The following is a 21,120-nucleotide window of genomic DNA, read 5'->3' as shown; positions in this document are numbered from 1 at the left end:
TCAGGACTTTCAGGACTAAGTTGGACAATGGGTCAGCGTCCTTTGGGATATACTAGGAGTTCCACTATCTACGCAATGGGTATATCTTGCATCCATAGCTCACTCCCCAAGAGAGAGGATCCAATGGGGTTATCACCCCCCAATATTAAACCCAGTATGGAAATTCCTATAAAAACCATGCAAAGGCTATTGACTCTCCACTCACCTGGCCTATTGCCTTTGGGTCAAGACGCCCCATGCTCCAGTCCATGGTGTGAGTCAGAACTTTTTGCAAAAAAAAACCCCAAAGCTTAAGGCCGTTTATTATGGCCCTTGGTCATTTCAACTCCCAGGAGCCCTCTCCCCATCTCCCTATTTAGCAGCACTCAGAGTCTGCCTTAGACAATTATCCCTTTCTCGACGCACTCTGGCCCCAAAGTGGGCACGTGACCCAAGACAGCAGTCAGACAGTCACACGCTAGAATCTGAATCTTTAGAGAGAACATTTTGGAACTGCCCAAATCCTGGCTTTTTGTAGTCTGGTTGAATTCTCCCTCCAAAGTTCCCCTAGATTAATTTTCTACGTAAGTGAGTCAAAATTGGTTCTGTTTCCTAAAGGCCTGTGTGAAAGGAACTGCTTTTTGCTCAGCCAGCAGCTGTGCGCACTTCAGTACTTCTTTGGGTGGGAAAGATCCTAGTGAGGAAAGAGGTACACGTAGTATTTTGTCTTGGACAAGGGAATTAAAGACGCTGTAAGGAAAAACACTGAGCCAGTAAGTAACCCAGACCACCAAGGCAATGCTAGGTTTTGTTGAGGAAGGTCCTAGTCGTCTCTGTTCAAGTAAGGGCATCAACACGAGACAGCTGACACTGGTCACGCTCTTCTCTTTCAGTTGCTACCACTGGGTGTCCCGCATGTTGTTTTCCTTCCGGGCCAATAACCACGCTCGTGCATTTGGTTAAATTTTATTTTTGGAAAGGCATTCCTCCCAGTTTGTTGCGATTACATAATCAAGGGGTCTTAAAAAAATGTTAATCATGAAAGCCTAGCATCATCTGCAAAAATCAGGCTATGCTGCTAAGTACAATCAAGATTATAAGAACACAAATGTCCTTAAGTCTACCGGATCTTAAGAATTATTCACCATCACCCACTAGAAAAAGGCAAAACGTTGCCCTCCTGAAAAGGTGGATCACTTTTCAGAAAACCAGAAGAGCTTCCCAAAGCCTTAACAATCGTGATTATGTTAATAACCCTTACACATGCATTTTACGCAATCTGTGCTAAGTCAGCTAGGAGTCAACAGGCCGGAAGTAGGCAGACAAATCACACCCTTGCTGTTGCTGCTGTTCGTGAGGACACTTGGAGGTCCCCACCTGCAACTCAGAGGCTCTTCCCATCGTGTTCATACAGTATAAGTACACGTATGAAGAGACTTGCTACCAGTACTATGCAAAACAAGCACACTTAATACCGCAAGTCATTTTTAACACAGGATGTCCAAATGTTCAGACTTTTAACTATGTGTGACAAAGCCAAGATATCCCACCATTCCAATAAAAAAGTGGGAGGGGTAGTTTTAACATATCATTAATATGTCCTATTAAGTTTTTCTAGGGAAGACAGAGTAGCCCATACACAATCTAGGGACAGAGGAAAACTCAGATCTCGGAAGACCTGGGGTTTCCGTGCCCCGCCATGTGGAGGGCTTACCTTCTTCCTTGCCAGACACCTGCTAGTTGCGAAGACCAAGGTCATTCCCATTGCTCTGCATTAGGAATTTCACTGCCCCTGACAGCCCACACGTGGAAGGTTCTTTGTGCCTGCGTGGCAGCACAGGGCACGTAAAGGGAGAGGATGAAAGCATTCCCCGAGAGACTGCTGAAAAGAACCCCCTGCCCCGGTCTGCCCCCAAAAGCACTCATGATACTCTTTAACTACATTCAAGGAATGAGAGGGGAAAGAACGGAGACATGCAGAGCCTAATGTACTCCAGCGGCCACCGCAAAGCTGGTCTTGCAACAAGCAGAGGGACAAGCACGTGACCTAGCTCAAATCGCCCGCATCTCCCTCTTCAGTTTCTTCCCTCCGACGGGTCTTTGCTGCCAACACGACCGGTCTTCAAAGGCGCTGAGTCTCTCTTTTTACCAAGTGGCTCAAGCTACTTTTAATCCTTCCCAATAGGATCCAGGTGAAAATAGCCTTGGGAATGCAGCAGCAGAGGAAACAAGGAATATACAGAAACAAAGTTTAGGAGAAGGGCCTCCCAGTGTTGAGTTAGAGACAAAGGTTCCAGGCTGCTGCCAGCAGCGGGGTCACCAGCAGAGCCATCTTCCCAGAGACAGTGGTGCCAAAGCTCCTGTTACACAGGTCCTGCTGGCAGCAGCGGTACTGGAGCTTCTGAAGCCCGAAGGAAGCTGAGATGTGCTCGAAACTGCAGTCCGCCAACTTCCAGCACTGGTAGTAATAGGATTTGGGCTCTGTGGGGGAGACACACACACAAGGGTGAGGAAGTGGGCAATGTTCTGTGCCTGCCTTCGAACTCCTGATCCTACTTCTTAGAACCTAGCTCCGAAGGGAAGTAGAGACATCTGGGCAAGAATACGTATCCTAGTCGGGCTATAAAGGGGAACGATTGAGCGACTGATGATGCGGCTCGAAAAGGAACTTTGCGCTAAAACCAAAGTCTCATGAGAACCTGCACAGCTGTGTGTGGTGGGAGCCCACAGGGGATCGTACTGAGGTTTTAGGGGTTTACTAAGATTTTTAAACACATACTCACATTGATCCAACAACCTTACTTCTAGAATTTGCTCTATGAAGTTCCTTGTGAAAAAGATTAGGAGAGATCCTCAAGAATGGTTACTGCAGGGGGCGCCTGGGTGGCTCAGTGGGTTAAGCATCCGACTTCAGCTCAGGTCATGATCTCACGGTTCGTGGGTTCGAGCCCCGCGTCGGGCTCTGTGCTGACAGCTCAGAGCCTGGAGCCTGTTTCAGATTCTGTGTCTCCCTCTCTCTCTGCCCCTTCCCTGCTCGTACTTTGTCTCTCTCAAAAATAAACATTTAAAAAAATACCTAAGAAGTGGAAACCCACATGTCCATTAATTGGTGAATAGATAAACAAAATGTGGTCTATCCATACACTGGAATATTATTCAGCCATAAAAATGAATGGAAGTATTGATAACGTGCGATAACACGGGTGAACCTTAAACACATTATGCTTGGTGAAAGAAGCCAGTCACAAAGGCCACAAATACTGTAGGATTCCGTTTATATGAAATGTCCAGAACAGGAAAATCCAGGGGGACAGCAGGTAGATTAGTAACTTCTGGGTTATGTGGCAGGGAGGAATGGGAAGTGACTACTTAATGGGTAAGGATTTTCTTTTCGGGATAAAAATATTCTGCAATTAGTGATGACAGACGTGCAACCTTGTGAATACACTAAAAGTCACTGCATTGTATTATTTTAAATTGTATGTGAATTGTATCTCAATAGAATGGATGCAGGACAGTATGTAGAATGAGAGCCATCTGTGTAAATAAAGTGTATGTGTGGAGGTAAATGCATTAATTTTTTTCTGGAAAAATCCCCAAGGAATTTAACAGTGTTACCTTCATGGAAGACTATCCTTCATTTATATGTCGCTTATGGACTGAGATTTTTTTTTTTTTAAGTCACTGGATACTTTTTAAAATATTTTAAACTTCATTTAAAAATCATTAGACTATTCAGTAATATAGGAAGAGTTTCCAAGAAAACATGCCACTATGGTCCCAATCTTTGCACACATAGAAAAAGAAAAGCCAAAAGCATATATGCCAACTATCCCATGGTTTTTTTAATATTCAGAAAAATTAAGGGAAAAGCAATGTGTTAGTTGAGAGGAATTAATGGTAGATTTTCCTCTCCAAAATAACTGTCTATGTGCTAAGACTGCGTGCTACAAACTGGGGATATACAGACATAGAAGGTATGGTCCTTGCCCTGGAATCACTTTCTTATCTTCTGTGCTGGGAAAAAAGAAAAAAAAAAAAAATGCAGATACCTATTTCCTTATTAAAGGCTTGTAACTAAATTTCATTCATAGCTGGGAACAAAACTACATTTTTTAAAAAGTTTTATTTATTTTGAGAGAGAAAGAGAACAGGCGCACAGAAGCAGGGGAGGGTCAGGGAGAAAGGGAGAGAGAGAATCCCATGCAGGCTCCGCACCAACAGCGCAGAGCCCAACTTGGGGCTTGATCTCACGACCTTGAGATCATGACCTGAGCCAAAATCAAGAGTCGGACATTTAACTGACTCAGCCACCCAGGCGCCCTCAAAACTACATTCATAATTGCAAATGTAACTGTCCCACCTCCCCCTCAGAGGGCATGTGTGTTTGGACTGAATTTTAATGAAGTTTGGTCAAGTGGCAGAGGCCAGACAGAGTGTTCTAGTGACTTTACTTTCTTGGTCATTGGTATTTAAGAAGATGCCTCCAATAGAGGATGCTGTAGAATAGGGCAAGTTACTGCTTTCCATAATACTAACCAGGCAGTGGAACTGGAAAAACATTAAAGCTACCAGAATTTTAATTAGGGGAACCTAACAGCCTGGAGAGAGCAGATAGCAATTTATTAATAATTGCTACCAATTAATCATTTACTATGTGTCCTGCAGTGAGCCAAGCATCTGCTTCAATGATCTTTTTAATTTTTTTTAATGTTTATCTTTGAAGGAAAGAGAGACAGAGCATGAGCGGGGGAGGGGCAGGGAGAGAGAGGGAGACAGAATCTGAAGCAGGTTCCAGGCTCTGAGCCGTCAGCACGGAGCCTGACACCAGGCTCAAACTCATGAACTGTGAGATCACGACCTGAGCTGAGGTCGGATGCTTAACCAACTGAACCACCCAGGCGCCCCTCTACTTCAATGATCTTATCTGCATAACAACCTCTGATGTGGTGAGCTCACCAAAGCCTCCGTCAGAACCACCCAAATAAAGCGGATTATATCAGAGTCACTGGAATGTTAGAGGTTCTCTCTCTGCTTGACGCATCATCCCGGCTCTCTTTGAAGATTTAGTTTGCGTCTAACGTCACCAAGCAACAGTCCCTAATTGTCCTCGGCACCTCTAAGTGTGCCCCTTATTCAGAAGGTCATAACGGCAATGATGGCTTGGCACAGTCACGAGGCTTCTGCCAGAGTCTAAGCACGTGGTTTGTAATGCTGGGACGTGGCCAGGATGCCAGGAAGTATCAGCTGAATTCACACTCAACGCCTACTTCTCTTCTAGACTCACTCTGTGCAGCACCATCATGTGTGTTTTCTCTTCAAACTGCCCCCCTGACCCCAGAAGAGAAGTATGCCCACTTTCTAGTTGGGGAAATGTGGCTAGAGTAGTTGAATGATCTCTCCAATGAGTACCTGACCTTTGACTCATGTTTTTGACAGTGTGCCCTGCCTCTCCCAGGAGACGTCAATCCGAGCTGCAGGGGGATTTAGGTGCTCTGTTAGTATCTGTCTTACCGCAAGGTCAAAACAGCTCTAATTCAAGAACTGCTATTACATGTCTGGCCGAATTTGGGGACTTCTGTACATAAGAAGAAACATATTTAAGATTCATGTTATCCCTTTTTAAAAAACAGATTTTATTCTTTAGAGGACCTTTAGATTCACGGCAAAATTGAGCAGATGTAGAGTTCTCATCAGCCCCCTGACACCTCTGTGCCCGCCCTAAAGAACCTCCCCTTTATCAGCATCTCCCCCACCGCCCCCCCCCCCCCAGTGGTACACTTGTTACAACTGAGGAACCCACATGGATTTATCATTACCGTCCAAAATCCATCATTTACGTTTCGGTTCGCTCTGGGTGTTGCATGCAGTTTGACATACACGTGGCACATGTCCACCAATATAGTATCACACAGAGTAGTTTTGTTGCCCTAAAATCCTGTGCTCCACCTTTTCATCCCTCCCTCCTTCCTGCTAACCCCTGGCAACCAATGACCTCTTTATGGTCTCCTTTTGCCTTTTCCAAAATGTCCTACCATGGAATGATACATTACATAGCCTTTTCGTATTGGCTTGTTTCCCTCAGTAATAGGCATTTAATTTTCCTTCATGTCTTTTCATGGCTTGATAGCTCATTTCTTTTTAGTCCATTGTCTGGATGTACTACAATGCACAGTTCATTTACCCATTCACTTACTGAAGGGCATCTGGTTGCTTCCAAATCTTGGCAACCATGAATAAAGCTGCTAGAAACATCTGTGTGCAGGTTTTTGTGTGGACAGAAGTTTTCAACCCCTTTGGGTATATATTCAGTGAGTGCTGAATCACCCAGTGAGAGCATATTTAGTTTATTTAAGAAACTGCCAAGCCACACCATTTTGCATTCCCACGAGCAGCGAACGACAGTTCCTTTTGCTCTGAACCCTTGTCAGCATTTGGTGTTGTCAGCATTTTGGATTTTGGCCACTATTAATAGGTGGGTCTTGTTATTTATATGAACCACTTTTTCTTCCCCAAAGTTTATTTTTATTTATTTCGAGAGAGAGACAGACAGAGAGAGAGAGCAAGAGGGGGAGGGGCAGAGAGAGGAGGAGACAGAATCCCAAGCAGGCTTCATGCTGTCAGAGCAGAGCTGGATGTGGGGCTCGAACTCACAAACAGTGAGATCATGACCTAAGCTGAAGTCAAGAGTCGGATGTTTAACTCACTGAACCACCCAGGCGCCCCTACACAAACCACTTTTAAAAGTGGAACAATTCATTATAAGATAAGTTTTGGATGTCTCACGTATAGCATGGTGAGAATAGTTACTAATACTGTATTGTATGCTTGAAATTTGCTAAGAGGATAGATCTTAGTGTTCTCATCACACACAAAAAAGGCAACTGTGTGAGGTGCTGGATGTGTTAATTAGATCACTGTGGTAATCATTTCACAATGCATACAAATATCAAATCATTACACTGTGTACCTCAAGCATACACGATTTTTCTCTATCAATTATTGTTCAGTAAAGTGTTAAACAATGGGATTTGAGAGCTGGAAAAAAGATATGGCTCTACTTCCCTCCTTCCCTCTCCTCTTCACCTCTACCATCCAATACACATATTACATTTCATAAATGAAAAAACACAGGCAGAAGGAGCTTACTGGGTGGAGGCAGGACAGAGATGGGAGATGGGAGCTCCTAACTGCTAATCTAATTCTTACTCTACACATAATATTGCCTTTATTCTGTTAGTATCCAAAATCTATAAAGAACTTCTCAAACTCAACACCCAAAAAACAAATAATCCACTGAAGAAATGGGCAAGAGACATGAATAGACACTTCTCCAAAGAAGACATCCAGATGGCCACCCAACACATGAAAAAATGCTCAACATCACTCATCATCAGGGAAATACAAATCAAAACCATAAGGAGATATCACCTTACACCTGTCAGAATGGCTTACATTAACAACTCAGGCAACAACAGATGTTGGCAAGGATGTGGAGAAAGAGGAACCCTTTTGCATTGTTGGTGGCAATGCAAGCTGGTGCAGCCACTCTGGAAAACAGTATGGAGGTTCCTCAAAAAACTAAAAATAGAACTACTCTATGACCCAGCAATTGCACTACTAGGCATTTATCCACCATTTATCCAAAACAGGTGTGCTGTTTTGAAGGGACACATGCACCCCCAAGTTTATAGCAGCACTATCAACAATAGCCAAAGTATGGAAAGAGCCCAAATGTCCATCGATGGATGAATGGATAAAGAAAATGTGGTGTGTTTGTATGTATATATATACATATATATATATATGTATGTATATAATGGAGTATTACTCGGCAATCAAAAAGAATGAAATCTTGCCATTTACAACTATGTGGATGGAACTGGAGGGTATTCTGCTAAGTGAAATTAGTCAGAGAAAGACAAAAATCATGACTTCACTCACATGAAGACTTTAAGAGACAAAACAGATTAACATAAGGAAAGGGAAACAAAAATAATATAAAAACAGAGAGGGGGACAAAACAGAAGAGACTCATAAATATGGAGAACAAACTGAGGGTTACTGGAGGGGTTGTGGGAGGGGGGATGGGCTAAATGGGTAAAGGGAATTAAGGAATCTACTCCTGAAATCATTGTTTCACTATATGCTAACTAATTTGGATACAAATTTTAAAAAATAAAAAATTAAATTAAATATTAAAAAAATATTGCCTCTATTCTCTTATTTGGAAATGACACTTTTTGTGGAGGGAGGTGGGAGAGATGTGGTTGAAGAGACACAGATGATCAAGGTTAACTTGATGCATGTGCTCATACATAACTGTGTTCAAATATTCGTGGAGTGAGTGGCTATGTTCTCTCCAGGGGCCTTATTGTGCTTTCTACATTAACAATGAATTATTATGGGCCTCTCTATCGAGGTAGAGGACCTGTCCTACACAATCAAGGACCTTGCATTGTAGGGCTTGGAATTTTAGCCACATTCCAGGAATTTATATCAAAATTATCAGACACTCCAGTCAGACAGGATAATTCTGATTTGTGCTTACTTATTGAAGGATTTCTTATTTCTAGGCAAATTAATCTTCTTCTCCTTTCTATTGGGTTTTTCTGAACCTGTGGGTCTCCCGAGCCTTTTAGGAGTTCACCTGATATGTTCAGTATTCTTTGTTGCTGACTCTGGAAAGGCTTTGTGGTAGAGTATAGAAGAAGAGAATAACCTTGAAGGGTGTTTTTATTTTTCTCTCTTAGATGACAGTTACTGCTTGTTGAATACAAGCCTGATGAGAATGAATGTGGCGCTCATTTTCTCCCAGGCCCTCCTCATCCCCTTACAGTTAGGAGGCAGGGAAGGGGCAGGCTCTTACCGGCTTCAATGTAGAGACACGAGTCAAGATTCGATGAACAAACGGAGGTCTTAGTGCAGTTACCACTCACTGGTGCCACACAGCTGTAGCATGTCAGGCTATGACCTAGAATCAGAAAGAAACCCGTCAGGACTTGTTAGAGCAGCACTAACTTGCCATCCTGGCAGAAGGAGGCCCACCATCTGCACTCGATGGGACGGGGGCTCGCAGCTCACAGCGCGCTTCCATTCCCACACAGATCCGTAGCAGATCTATTTTTCCAACCTCAAACTGCAGTCCCAGCAGCAATTTTTGGACCCTGATACAAGTACAAAAAGAATTTCCATGTGTCAAAATCCCTAGAACTGTGCAAATGAGAAGCTTCCTCTTACCCTCAACTAGAAGTGATTTTTAAAAAGTGATTAATTTGCAGCGATGTATTAAAAGGTAACTATCAAGAGAATAAACTAACAGAATTCTATAAATGCCTTCCAGGCAACGAATACTCTCTGATCACATTCTCATAGATCGATAATCAGTTATGTGGCAGTTATCTGTCTGTGTGAAAGGACATTTTTGAAAATGAAATATGTAAAATCTCATAGAAGAATGTCATGGTGAAACCCAGACCAAGTGTGGGTTTTAGAACCCAAGAGCTAACTTGCAGTTCTAAGGCCAAAGCAAATATCCATCCCCGGGGGGGGGGGGGAGGGAATTTTCCAGAAGGCCAGAAGAAAGTGGCTCCTCACTATCTGAGCATATAGGAGCCAAGCTCTCTAGAGCATCTTAAATGGCCATGTTCGCCTTCCCTGGTGTGAAATCCCACCTAGCAGACGACTCTCCATCTGTGAAGGTTCCAGATTAACCTTTGAAAGGTCAGTCCAAATAACTCCCTCTTACCACTTTGTTTGCAGATGATGAGACAGATGCCTGGAGCCAGGCGCCCCCCCATAGGGTGAAGGTGGTGGGGGGGGGGTGGTTAGCCCACTCTGCCTCTTCCTTCCTGAGGGCGTTGGTTGCCCCTGTGTGGGAGGGGAGCCTCAATCGGAAGGGACAGAGACGCAATATTTCTGCAGTCCCCTCCCTGTTCCAGATGCGTGTACACACGCATGAGAGGGGAGAATGTAAGAGGGAGGGTGTGTTCTAGCTCAGATTCTGGAGACGGCTGTTTGAAAGGTTGTTCCTAGGACTGAATCTTCTCCTGGCTAGAGCCAGAGTTCGCTTGGTTTCTTCTTCTTCTTTTTAATGTTTATTTATTTATTTTTGAGAGAGGAAGAGATAAAGCAGTGAGAAGGGGAGGGGCAGAGAGGCGGGGGAGACAGAGCATCCCAAGTAGACTCCCCGCTCCCAGCGCGGAGCCCGACACAGGGCTCAAACCCGTGAACCATGAGGTCCTGACCTGAGAGGCAATCAGAGTCAGATGCCCAACCACGTCACCCACGTGCCCCTTCATGTGGCTTCTTGACAAACCTTTAAACAGTGGAACCAAAGTTCACCTTTGGAAATTCTGTTGGGCAGAAATATTCATAGCTACCATGTTCATTCAGTGTGCAAATATCCACGTACCCACATGCTAAGCATTGGGTCAGTCTTGCTGAGGTCGAAGAAAAAGTGAGCGCATGACCTCACAGTTCAGATCCATGTCCCCGGGGACCGCTCACCTGAATGGCAGAGGACAGCCAGGATGAGCAGGAGCACCAGCAGGATGAACCCTTGGCTTCCCATCGTGATCATCCACAGACTCTGTAAGGAAGGGACACAAAGGGTGGTCACAAACCAACAAATGGGTGCTGGTTATCTCAGAGACCGACAGCTGGAGGGCCCGGAGCCTTCAGGAAGCATGGGGAAGGAGTTAGCAGATCGAGAAATGGTCTAGAAATGGTCTGGGGTGCCGTGAACCAAGGTGCTCTCCTGGTCCCTCCTCTTGCCCCCAAACCTCAGGTTACTAAAAAAACGCTGCCGGTCCTGGGAGAAGGGTGGCTGTGGGAGTCAAAGTGCACCTGGCCGAGAGTCAGCAGTGCCCGGGCCCCAACCCCAGCTCTCACCTACAGTGGCCGTGAATAAACGTCCACTCCAAGCCACAGTCGTCATGATCATGCAGTGGGGATAGCACTCTCTTCCCCATAAGTGGTGTTTAGTCAAACAGGAATATGAGAAAAATACTTAATTCAGCAACTACAATTCCCACTCTGCTGGCCCCACCCGAAACTGCTGGCTGAGCCGGGGCCTAGCAAGGGTCACCTTTCCAGGCCATGCCACTAAGTGTGTCAGACCAGACAGGTGACACTGGTGCCCTCCAGATGCCGGTGCCTCCTGCGGCAGAACAGGAGGCAAAGGTTTAGCATGCACAGAAGCTCCCCACCTTAGCAAGTGTGATGGAGACACCGCCTTGTTCACCTCCTCCCCTCTGGGGAGGTAAAGAGGGGTCTGGGTGACTTTGACGACCAGTCCCACTACAGTAATGCCTACGTGGGTACAGTGAGCATCAGGGGAGGAGAGGGAAGGGTTGAGATAGCTCAAACCCTTTTCACCCAATAAGGAAGGCAAAGCACAGAGAGATTTCTAACTGAGTAAGTATAAGTCATCTCTAAGAAGTCTCCCAATCCCACCCCTACCTTCCCGACCCCCTCCTGAAACAAGGAGGCAACAGTGCCTCTAAACCAAGATGCCCCACAATCTAGGCCCCTCAGCCCCACAGGTCAGGACTTCTGCCTGACAGGCCCAGGGTCTCTTGGTAGGTGAGCCCCCACCCCTCTTTAAGTTAGGAACAGCATCTCCACACCTCTGAAGGTCATCCTCTGCTCAGGAATGGGCTGAAGATGGTCAGGGGAGGGTTGAGAACCAGAAAGAACAGATTCTGGCATTGCTCAAAGAAAACACTGAGTAAGTCATGCCTGGATCAAAGAGACACGTTGCTTTCCTGATGTGTGGGGAACTAGGAAGAAAACCAAACAGGGCCTGGCCTTTCTTTACAAGTTGAATAACCTCTACTTCCTTCTGGCCTCTTCAAAATCTGCAACAACCTACTAATGGCCACCCCCCCCCCCCATGCTGAGCCTCCTGGGGGTTAGCTACCCACAGCAACCCCATACAGTGAGGATTGGAGGTGCCCAAGGGCAGAGGTTAGAGCTCAGATGTCGGAGTGGCAGAGATCTGGATGTAGGGCAGGTTATGCGGCTGCAACCAGGCCTCACTCACTTCTTCTACAACAAGCAGCGGGTACAGAGGTGCGATCCAACACCGTGAGGATTTATGGAGGTAAAACAAGTTAAATGAGTATGTGCTTGACACAGCCAGGCACACACAAGTGGTGGGTGTGTGGATGCACACAGACCTCTTGCCCTAACTCAGACAGGCTTGTCTACTACACCTCCTGTTCTGAGTACCTGAGTCCTCGCATCTTTCTTCCTGGCCCCTCCCCTGAGAGGTGGGGGCCCTGAGGGCTCCGTACTCTAAGCGATGAGGAAGAGGCCTCAGCCCCTCCTGCTGGCATCCTGACTGCCCTGCAATGCCCTCTGCCTGGAGCCAGAGGAGTGAGAACCCCTTCTACTCTCCCCTTGCTAGTGAGTGACCTGGGCCTGGGCACACTGCCAGCTCCCCGCCTGGCTTCTCACGTTCACCAGTTTCTGGGCAGAAAGGATAACTGACACGTTCAAGTTAGACAGGGCTCAGGTCTGTGAAGAACAAGGAGAGGAAGGTATTAATCTGAGGTCCCTCACAGCAGGGCAGGGGCTACAAAATAAGAACGGCTGCCCCATCAGGTGTCCCCCCTGGAGGAGGAGGAGGGAGGGAGCTCCAGGCCAGGGTCAGGAACTGGGAAGATGTCAGGCTGGCAGGAACTTCCAGGCTTCCCCTGGAATGGTAACAGCATCCTGACAAACGGGGCCATACACAGAGGTGTCCCCTGATGAAGTGCATTGGAAAGAACCTGCCTACTAAGAAACGCTCATCTCTTAACAAAAGCAGGGAAGAAACAATGAGCTGCTTAAGGGACAGGCTTTCCTGTCTGGTCTGGGGAGTCTGAACAAGGCCTTGAACAGTTCTGGCTCTGCCACCTACGTGCTGTGAACTCAACCTCTGAACTCCACTCTCCATTCACTAGCATGGGGATAAATACACATACTGCATGGTACAACACCCGGCACTCAAGAAGGCACTCCAAAAGCAGTCGCCACTATAGTATTACTGAAGAGTTGTGAGGTTACCAGGAGGAAGAAACGGGGGAGAGAGGGGGTGGTGGGAGGGAGGGGTGTGGAGGGTAGACAGAAGGTAGCGTTAGGTGAGGAAGCCAGACAAATGCCCTGGAATGGATGAGCCGGGGGCACCGAGGGCACCAAACGTTAAGGCAGCCCCCAGATTTTGGGGTTGGAGAGTGTCAAGTCTTGGTTTCGACACATCACTTTGCTGGCTGGTAGTCACTGTGGCTGCTTCCGTGACATGGCTGTGGGAGGGGAGGGCAAAGACGGCAGAGGAAGAAGTGGCCAGTGTGCTGATACCAAGGTTAAGCTGTTCAAATCGAAATGAGACCAAGTCTTCATTAACCACTACTAAAGTATCAATTTCCAAGGGCAAAATGTTGTCATGGCAGGAGAGGGAGGAAAGAAAATACTTGATTGCTTTAAAGCTATTTTATAAATGCCCCCAACATGTTGACAGTAGTTAATGCTAAGACGGATTATTTATGATTTCTTATTTCTCTTCCTGACCCTTTACTTTTTGCCATACTTTCCCCAGCTATTCTATAATGGACCAGGTGTTACTTTTATAATCAGAGATATTGGGAAAATCCACACATAACAAATGTTTCCCTTTTGGTGGTCACCTATCACCCATCTTTTGGCAAATCTTTCTTCAGACTTAAAACAAAAACAAACAAACTGAACCTCATAATTTCAAACTCTTACCCCCTAGTCTAAAACACCCTCTGCTTTAAACTTTAAAATGATGCCCATAAGTTAAGTGTACATCAGATGCTCTGCCATGACTTTCCCACTCCACCCAAGCCAAACACTTCCATGCAAAATGCACCCAGAGGGCCCCAACACTCTTCTTTGCTAAACACATTAACTCATTTAAACAGTGGATTTAAGGGGCACCTGGGTGGCTCAGTCGGTTAAGCGTCCAACTTCAGCTCAGGTCACAATCTCACGGTTCCAGAGTTTGAGCCCCGCGTCAGGCTCTGTGCTGACAACTCAGAGCCTAGAGCCTGCTTCAGATTCTGCGTCTCCCTCTCTCCCTGCCTCTCCCCCACTCACGCTCTGTGTGTGTGTGTGTGTGTGTGTGTGTGTGTGTGTATGTCTTTCTCTCTCTCAAAAATAAAAAAACAAATTAAAAAATTAAAAAAAAAATTTAAACCATGGATTTAATTATTGGAAACAGACTAAAGTCATTCTGAATAAAGTCCAAAGACTAAAGATGGGTGAGCCTCCTGGAAAATACCATTTTGGAGCTGTAATACACACTTGAAGCCAGTCTTAGGAAGTATGGACAGGTTTTTCTGGATGACTCTGAACCTGATTCCTTCAGGGGTGCTCCAAATAGGCTTTTCATCTGCAGGAATAAGTAAACACTAGAAGATAGATAAGCACTGTCTAAAACAGTAAACATTTGGCAACATACATGGCTATGAGTAAATTAGGATACAATTCTATGGTGGGGAACTGCACAGCCATGAAGAGGGACAAACAGGGAAGGCTGTTCACAATGTATTAAGGAAAAAGCCAGTTTAAAAATGGCTATAATCTTATTACTTTTTGTTGAAAGTGACGCTTGGAATACTATATCAACTTTCCTGAACATTTTTGGAACATGTGGTTGATAGAACAGTAGAATTATGAGCAGCTTGTTCATGCTTAAATATATTTTCTTAACAATAAACATTTTTATAGAAAGAGTTCTGAACGTGATAGCAGGATATGTTAATGTACTTACAAATCATTTTACTTGCAGCTTAAGTTTTTTTTCTACAACTCAACCTGATTAGGTATAAAAATATATACCACTTTTCAAAATTGGCTTGAGGTAAAAAAATGTTTTGTGTACATATCCTCTCCTATGTCTATCTGGTGACAATTATTTTAGTCACACTCTGTATTGGTAAAATATGAGGCTTGGGTGATTCTCTTGCAGTCCTGCAAGAGAGAGCTATATTCTAATCCCACTTTGCTGCCGATTCATAGAACCTTAAAGCAGTCAAATGAGAACTGATGTGTTCCTCCATTTGTGAAGGGGTAATGATTATTCTATATAATGAAAAAAATATAAGATTAATATGTGAGGGTTTTAAAGCTTAATATGGACTAAAAAGTAGCAGTTTAAGGAACAAACAAGCAGACAAATGTACATGCAATCCTGGAGTTACTCTGTCTTGGGCTCAGTCAGACCTGACCTAGAAATAGTATTTTTACTTCTTAGCGGCCAATTTCTGAATTCTTTCCCATTTGTCAGGATAGTAAAATAAACAGGTGTAGAACCCAGGAGAAATAGTTGAAGGAAGAAACCAGGACTCTTCTATTTGAAAAAATATAGTCAGAGACAATTACTGTCTTCAGATATGCTGAGGGTCACTGAGAAAGGGAGGGAGAGGTTATCCTGTGTAATTTCCAAAGGCAGCATCAGGACTTCCTAAGGAACAACTATTTGCCTCCACCCCATCCCTCCTACCTTCCTGCTGTGTGTGAGGCAATGTGCAGAGTATCAGCACATCTGGAAAGCAATTCCCTTGGTAAAATGTAAAAAAACCTCTCATCACTTGACAATGTTCAAGCAGAGAGCAGAGATCAAGGATCACAGACATTGCAGAAAAGGTTCCTGCAGAAGGCAGCAAGGGGTTAAAACCAAAGTTCTCAGAAGTACAAAAGATTCATTTTACAATAAAACCAACCTGATAATTATTTATTCATTTGCATCCACCTGAGATGGAAGAGGAAGCTGAAACGTTGCAAGGTGATTTACAAATATAGACATCCCTGATCAAGTTCCTGAAAATGCTTTAGGTAGCAAATTTATGGATAGTGTGAGCCCACATTCCACCACCCCCCCCCATATTCCATTATTTTAAAAGGAAAACAAAGGGATGTTACTGTCCATCCAGAAACTCCAACCAGTCCTTCCAAATAACTATCTAAACAATCCACAGAACTTGAACATGAAGCATTTAACACATCGCTATTTAATGACACAGCTTAAGCAAATGAAAGGAATTCACTGGTGAATGGGCATATTTACTGCCATTAAGTAGGTTCACTCTCAACACCTACACCCCATTCATCCCACAACAATTATTTATGAGCCCCCTGTGGGCAGGTACTGTGCTAGGCGCTGTGTTAGTGACCAGTGAACCAGGCAAGGCCCCGCCTAGAACTTTATAATCTAGTGGAGGTAGACATCACCTAGTGCTAAAGACTAGAAAGAAAAGAAAATAAGGAAACAGCACCAGTTCTGAAACACAAGTGGCATAAGAGTCACCTGGAAGGCCATTAAGCACAGATGCAGAGCCCATCTCTAGAGGTTCTGGGTCTTGGGTCTGGGGTGTGGGGGACAAGAATTTGCACTTCTAACCAGGAACACACTGAAAACCACTGGGTTAGAGGGTGACCAGGGACAAGGGTGAGGCTAGTTTAGATAGGGCTGGAAGCGTCTCTCCCAACAATGTTGTGAGAGAAGCTGTTGGTTCTAATTAAATAATTAAAGGCTTCTTCTCCTTTTAAGGGCCTGTGTGATTACACTGGGTCCAATGTCACTGAATGCATTAACTGTATTTAATCCTCACACAATGTTGTAAAGTAAATTTAATCTGCCTCCATTTATCAAAAGAGGAAACTGGATCAAGGAGGGGAATGAATTTAGGCAACTGTGGTAGGCAGAATAAATAACACCTCTCTTCCCCAAAGATGTCCACGTCCTAATTCCCAGTACCTGTGAATACTGGCAACCTTAGATGGCAAGTGACTTTGTAGATGAGATTAAGGTTACAACCTGTTCTGGATTATCCATAATCGTGTGGGCGATTACACTGAAGAGGACAGGAAGGCAGTAGGATCTGTCAGAGATGTGAAAACAGAAGCGGGACGCCTGGGTGGCTCAGTTGGTTAAGTGTCCAACTTCAGCTCAGGTCCTGATATCAGGGTTGGGAGTTCGAGCCCCACATCGGGCTCTCTTCGGATCTTCTGTCTCTCTTTCTTTCTGCCCTTCCCCCACTCATTCCTTCTCTCTCTCCCCCCACCTCAAAAATAAATAAACATAAAAAAAAAAAGAAAAGAAAATGAAGCAAGTGGGGGAGCCTCATTGACAGCTGGTAGAGCATGTGACTCTTGATATCAGGGTTGTAAGTCTGAGCCCCACGTTACAGACCTACTTAAAAATAAAATCTTAAAAAAAAAAAACAGGAAGAAGAAGAGGCAAGAGATTCAAGGAGGATGATGGAGCTCTCTTACTACTGCTGATTTTGTGAACTGATGAAGCGGGGTGGGGGGCCACAGATGAGGCATACAGGTGGCCTCCAGAATAGTCCTCAACTGACACTTGACCAGGAAACGGGACCTCAGTCCTCTAACCAAATGGACTCTATTGTGCCAATAACCTGAATGAGCAAGGAATGGCTTTTCCCACAGAGCCTCCAGAAAGGAACACAGTACTACCAACACATTGACATGAACCTGGTGATGCCCACAGCAAGACTTCTGACATACGGAACCACAGATTTAATTAATCTGTGTTGTGTTAAGCCCCTAAACTTGTGATGATCTGTTTCAGCAGCAATAGAAAACAGATGCACCAACCCCAGAACTGGTAAATAGTTAAAGCAGCATTTAAACTCAGCTCTGAGCTTCTACCCACAGTTAAACTCTCTGGAGAGGAGACTTCTCGTGAATTCAGCTTCTGAAGTAAATTATTAAGCTGAGGCCACCAGAGAAGAGACTTTTATATCAATGCTGGTTCCAAGAGATTCACAGATACCCATCAGTTTAGTTTCTGCTCTTGGGAGTGTGGCACCTCAGAGGCTGATGAACTTTAAGGCCAGAAGTGTCCTCAAAAATGAAATCTAGGGTTCTCATGTTCTAGAAAATTACTGGAACCCCAGGGAATGAAGTTACCTGTCCCGAGGCAACACGTTAGTTGCAGAGCCACACTGGGTGGGTCCTGCTTCCATTCACCAGGGGCTGGTAACTCACAAGTGGCTTAGTGTCAGAGGCTTGGAGCTTTGCCTCCTTATCACCTTGGGACATATACAGTGCCTGCTGCAGCCACGTATACAGAGACACCTAGACAAAAATCAGTTACTATGTTCACAGAAGTAATTACATCAGAAGGTAGAGACAACCAGAAAGCCACCATCATAATGAACAGCCCCTCCCAGCCACCTGGGAGGTCCCACTGCCAGGGACAACCACCCCAAAACTCTCTAAACCACATAAATCTGCAGCTTTCCCTACAAGGGCCTTCTCTGCCATTTGTTCCAGGACTGCAAGAGCTAGAGGTCTCCGAAGAGGGCCTCTTATTAGAGAGCCAACTCATGGCCCTGCCCTTTGAGGTTATACATGCACAGCCAATGGTTTAGTGAAGATATTTCACAAAGATACAGCGCTTAGATAAAAAGTACATATTCCCCTTGAGGAAAACCTCAAGCACCTCTGGGCTTGGTTTTGTTTTTTGGCATTCTGGCCGAAGTTTGAGAGCTGACCCAGAATTTTTAATGTGCTTCTCTTCAGGAGCTTGTACCTGCAGCTGTCAAGGTGAATTCCATTACACAGCTGCTCTCCTCATTGTAAAACCCACTTTATTTGGGCTTTGGTTTTCCAAATCACTCAGTAATAATGGGCTGTTTTCCTTATATCAAGGTTCAGCAAAAGGTTTCCTGTTTCTGCTTTAAAAATACAGAAGTGACAAGTTGTAGGCATTTTTGGTTCTCTGTGAGGCAAGTCTTTATCTTCCTTGGGGTTACAAATCTACCACCAGAGTAAATAACCACATTAAAAAAATGTTTTTTAATGTTTATTTTTGAGGGAGAAAGAGAGAGAATATGAGCAGGGGAGGGGCAGAGAGAATGGGAGAGAGAGAATCCAAAGCGGGCTCCAAGCTATCAGCAGAGAGCCTGCTCGGGGCTCCAACTCAGGAACTGTGAGATCATGACCTGAGCTGATGTCAGATCCTTAGCTGACTGAGCCACCCAGGCGCCCCATAAATAACCACATTTTGAGAAATGTTAACACCCCTAACAATGAACATTCTGAGCTGTATGTATCTTCCTTGGAGAAGTGGGCGTAAAATGCCCTTATGGGGAACAGGAACAATTGCTGTGGGGACACCCAAAATACTAATAGCCACCATTTGTGCCTCACAAACAGGTGCCAAACTGATTTCCACGAATTACCTCAGTCCTTTTAACACCCTATGAAGTAAGGCCTATTATTTTACTGATAATAATGTGAGGTTAAACAGCTCGCTCAAGATTACCCAGCCAGTAAACAGCAGAGCCAAGATTCAAACCCGGGTGTGCTGCCCAGGCCCTTGACCGCTACACCGTGACACACGAACTTGGTGGTTGTGAATTCACCATTCTATTCATGCACACCAAGCTTCAAACTCTACCTGATTCCAGGTGGATTCCAGAGCCATGGTCACCGAGAGACAGATTAAGCTAGGTAAGGTAGGGCAAAAGTGGTAGAAAAGAGGTGTTTTCCTGAGAATTGAACACAGAGTCATCTCTGGGTTAAGTCTCCTACGTTTGAAGTCTTTACCTCCATTTCACAAATTGTTTATTATCACAAGCTAACCTTGACAGGGGCCCTATGTAGGCTATGTCTCTAAATCTGTAAAATGTACGGGCTGATTTATTTAGAATTAAGTAGAAGTATTGCAGTTGAGAGAGGTGGGCAGCCAGGTCTCCACTGGGGCCCCTTAACCTCTTGAAGAAAGTCACCACCAAGTAAGAACATGATTTTTAAAAGCACCAGCTGGTGGGTGCTTGGGTGACTCAGTGGGTAAGCATTTGATTTTGGCTCAGGTCATGATCTCATGTGGACTGAGTCCCAGACCGGCTCCTGGCCAAGCCTGCTAGGGGTCCTCTCTCTCCCTTTCTCTCTGCCCTGTCTCCGTTCATGCGCGTGCTCTCTCGCTCTCAAAATAAATAACATTAAAAAAAAAAAGGCATCAGCTGGTCACAACAGGAGGTACCATGGCCACAGGCGGTTATAGAGAGTAGGAAAAGCACCGTCAACAGGAAAGCATGAGAAAGTCTCTGGGCTAGCGCCTTCACAAGGTGCAAGATGAACGCACTATTTCACAACCCGGGCCTGCCCAGGACAGAAGCAGGAAACCTGATCTCAGAAGTCTCTGCCAAGGTGAGTCACTAACTCCAGCTCCTCTCATTGTGGGTGCGTTCCAGGCTAGCTTCCAGAAGCCATTTCCATTGCCCGGCCGCCGCCGACGTGTGTTAGTTAGCTAGCCGAGAGATGGCATATGTGACGCGGAGCATTTCCAGGATCCATGGAGAGCCTGCTTCTCGTTAAATAACAACACAAACCTCGATTTAACATTGCTTTGCAAGTCCGCTGCCAGACTCCAGGAAGGGGGTAGCCCCCTCAAAACAAAATGTCTACGTTTCGGCCCCGCCCTTTTTCCAATTCCAAATTTGTACAGCTAGAGAAGGTCTGTTACCACCTGGCACGGAGCGGGTTTAACCTCCTTTCGAGGCATGATTTCTCTTCCCTAAGGTGCAAGAGCTTCCCTTCAGAGCGAGGCGCGGGCAGGTGGTCGGGGTTCCAGGAAGATATTCCCTAGGCAACGGAGGGCACAGCGCGCAGGATTTGGGCTGTTTCAGAAAGGGCGCCCACTCCTCCCCCCCTTCTCTTCTTTTTGTTAACAAAAAGAAGAGAAGGGAGGGAGGAGTTGTGCAGGGCTCTCCTGGGCAGCCCCAGGCAGGCCACCAGGGGCCTCCGGTGCCGGGAAGCCTCGGGCCGCGGGCAGAAGGGCCTGGGGAGGATGCCGAGAGTCGCCACTCCTCCTGGGGTCTCCGCCCGCCCCGATCCCGCCGCAGGTGAGGGCACGCGCCAAATCTAGCTCACTGCGACCTCAGGTTCCGGGTGCGGCTCGGACCCAGCCCAGCCCAGCCCAGCCCAGCCCGGCCTCGGGCCTTACCTGCCAGCAACCAGGGTGTCTGTTCCAGCGCCGCGCGGCCCGTGTGCTCTGGCCCCGCAGGTCTTTTCAGCCTGGGTAGCTGAAAGCCCGGAAGCTCCGCCCCCTCCCGCTGGCCCTACCCCCGCGGCCGCTAGGTCTGGCCCTCGCGCGCCGCA

The 21,120-nt window shown here is 45.8% G+C and overlaps 1 protein-coding gene across 2 annotated transcripts; it reads right to left on the bottom strand.

Moving 5' to 3' along the window:
• Nucleotides 1-929: 929 nt before the first annotated feature.
• Nucleotides 930-21,099, bottom strand: CD59 (CD59 molecule (CD59 blood group)). Of its 2 annotated transcripts, none has more exons than XM_019470059.2 (4): nt 20,966-21,099; nt 10,489-10,570; nt 8,849-8,953; nt 930-2,460 (listed from the first exon to the last, which is right to left on the bottom strand). In XM_019470059.2, the coding sequence occupies exons 2-4, from the start codon at nt 10,559-10,561 to the stop codon at nt 2,258-2,260; spliced, it is 381 nt and encodes a 126-aa protein (XP_019325604.1). In that variant the 5' UTR covers nt 10,562-10,570; nt 20,966-21,099; the 3' UTR covers nt 930-2,257. The 2 variants fall into 2 exon arrangements, with proteins under 2 accessions (XP_019325604.1, XP_019325605.1); XM_019470060.2 differs by lacking the exon at nt 20,966-21,099 and adding an exon at nt 17,923-18,083.
• Nucleotides 21,100-21,120: the final 21 nt, after the last annotated feature.

This window comes from Panthera pardus, unplaced genomic scaffold, assembly GCF_024362965.1.
Source record: "Panthera pardus isolate Hobbes unplaced genomic scaffold, ASM2436296v1 HiC_scaffold_12, whole genome shotgun sequence".
NCBI classification, from domain to species: Eukaryota; Metazoa; Chordata; class Mammalia; order Carnivora; family Felidae; genus Panthera; species Panthera pardus.
The sequence above is the reverse complement of the archived record's forward strand: the minus strand, read 5'-3'. Positions and strand labels throughout refer to the sequence as shown.

Bases quoted from the DNA above. Each gene is read 5' to 3' on its own strand.
- CD59 (XM_019470059.2), bottom strand. From the start codon at position 10,561: ATGATCACGATGGGAAGCCAAGGGTTCATCCTGCTGGTGCTCCTGCTC. The intron at 8,954-10,488 runs GTGAGCGGTCCC...TTCTGATTCTAG, and splicing joins GGCTGTCCTCTGCCATTCAG to GTCATAGCCTGACATGCTAC. The intron at 2,461-8,848 runs GTAAGAGCCTGC...TCTCCCCCACAG, and splicing joins GTGTCTCTACATTGAAGCCG to AGCCCAAATCCTATTACTAC.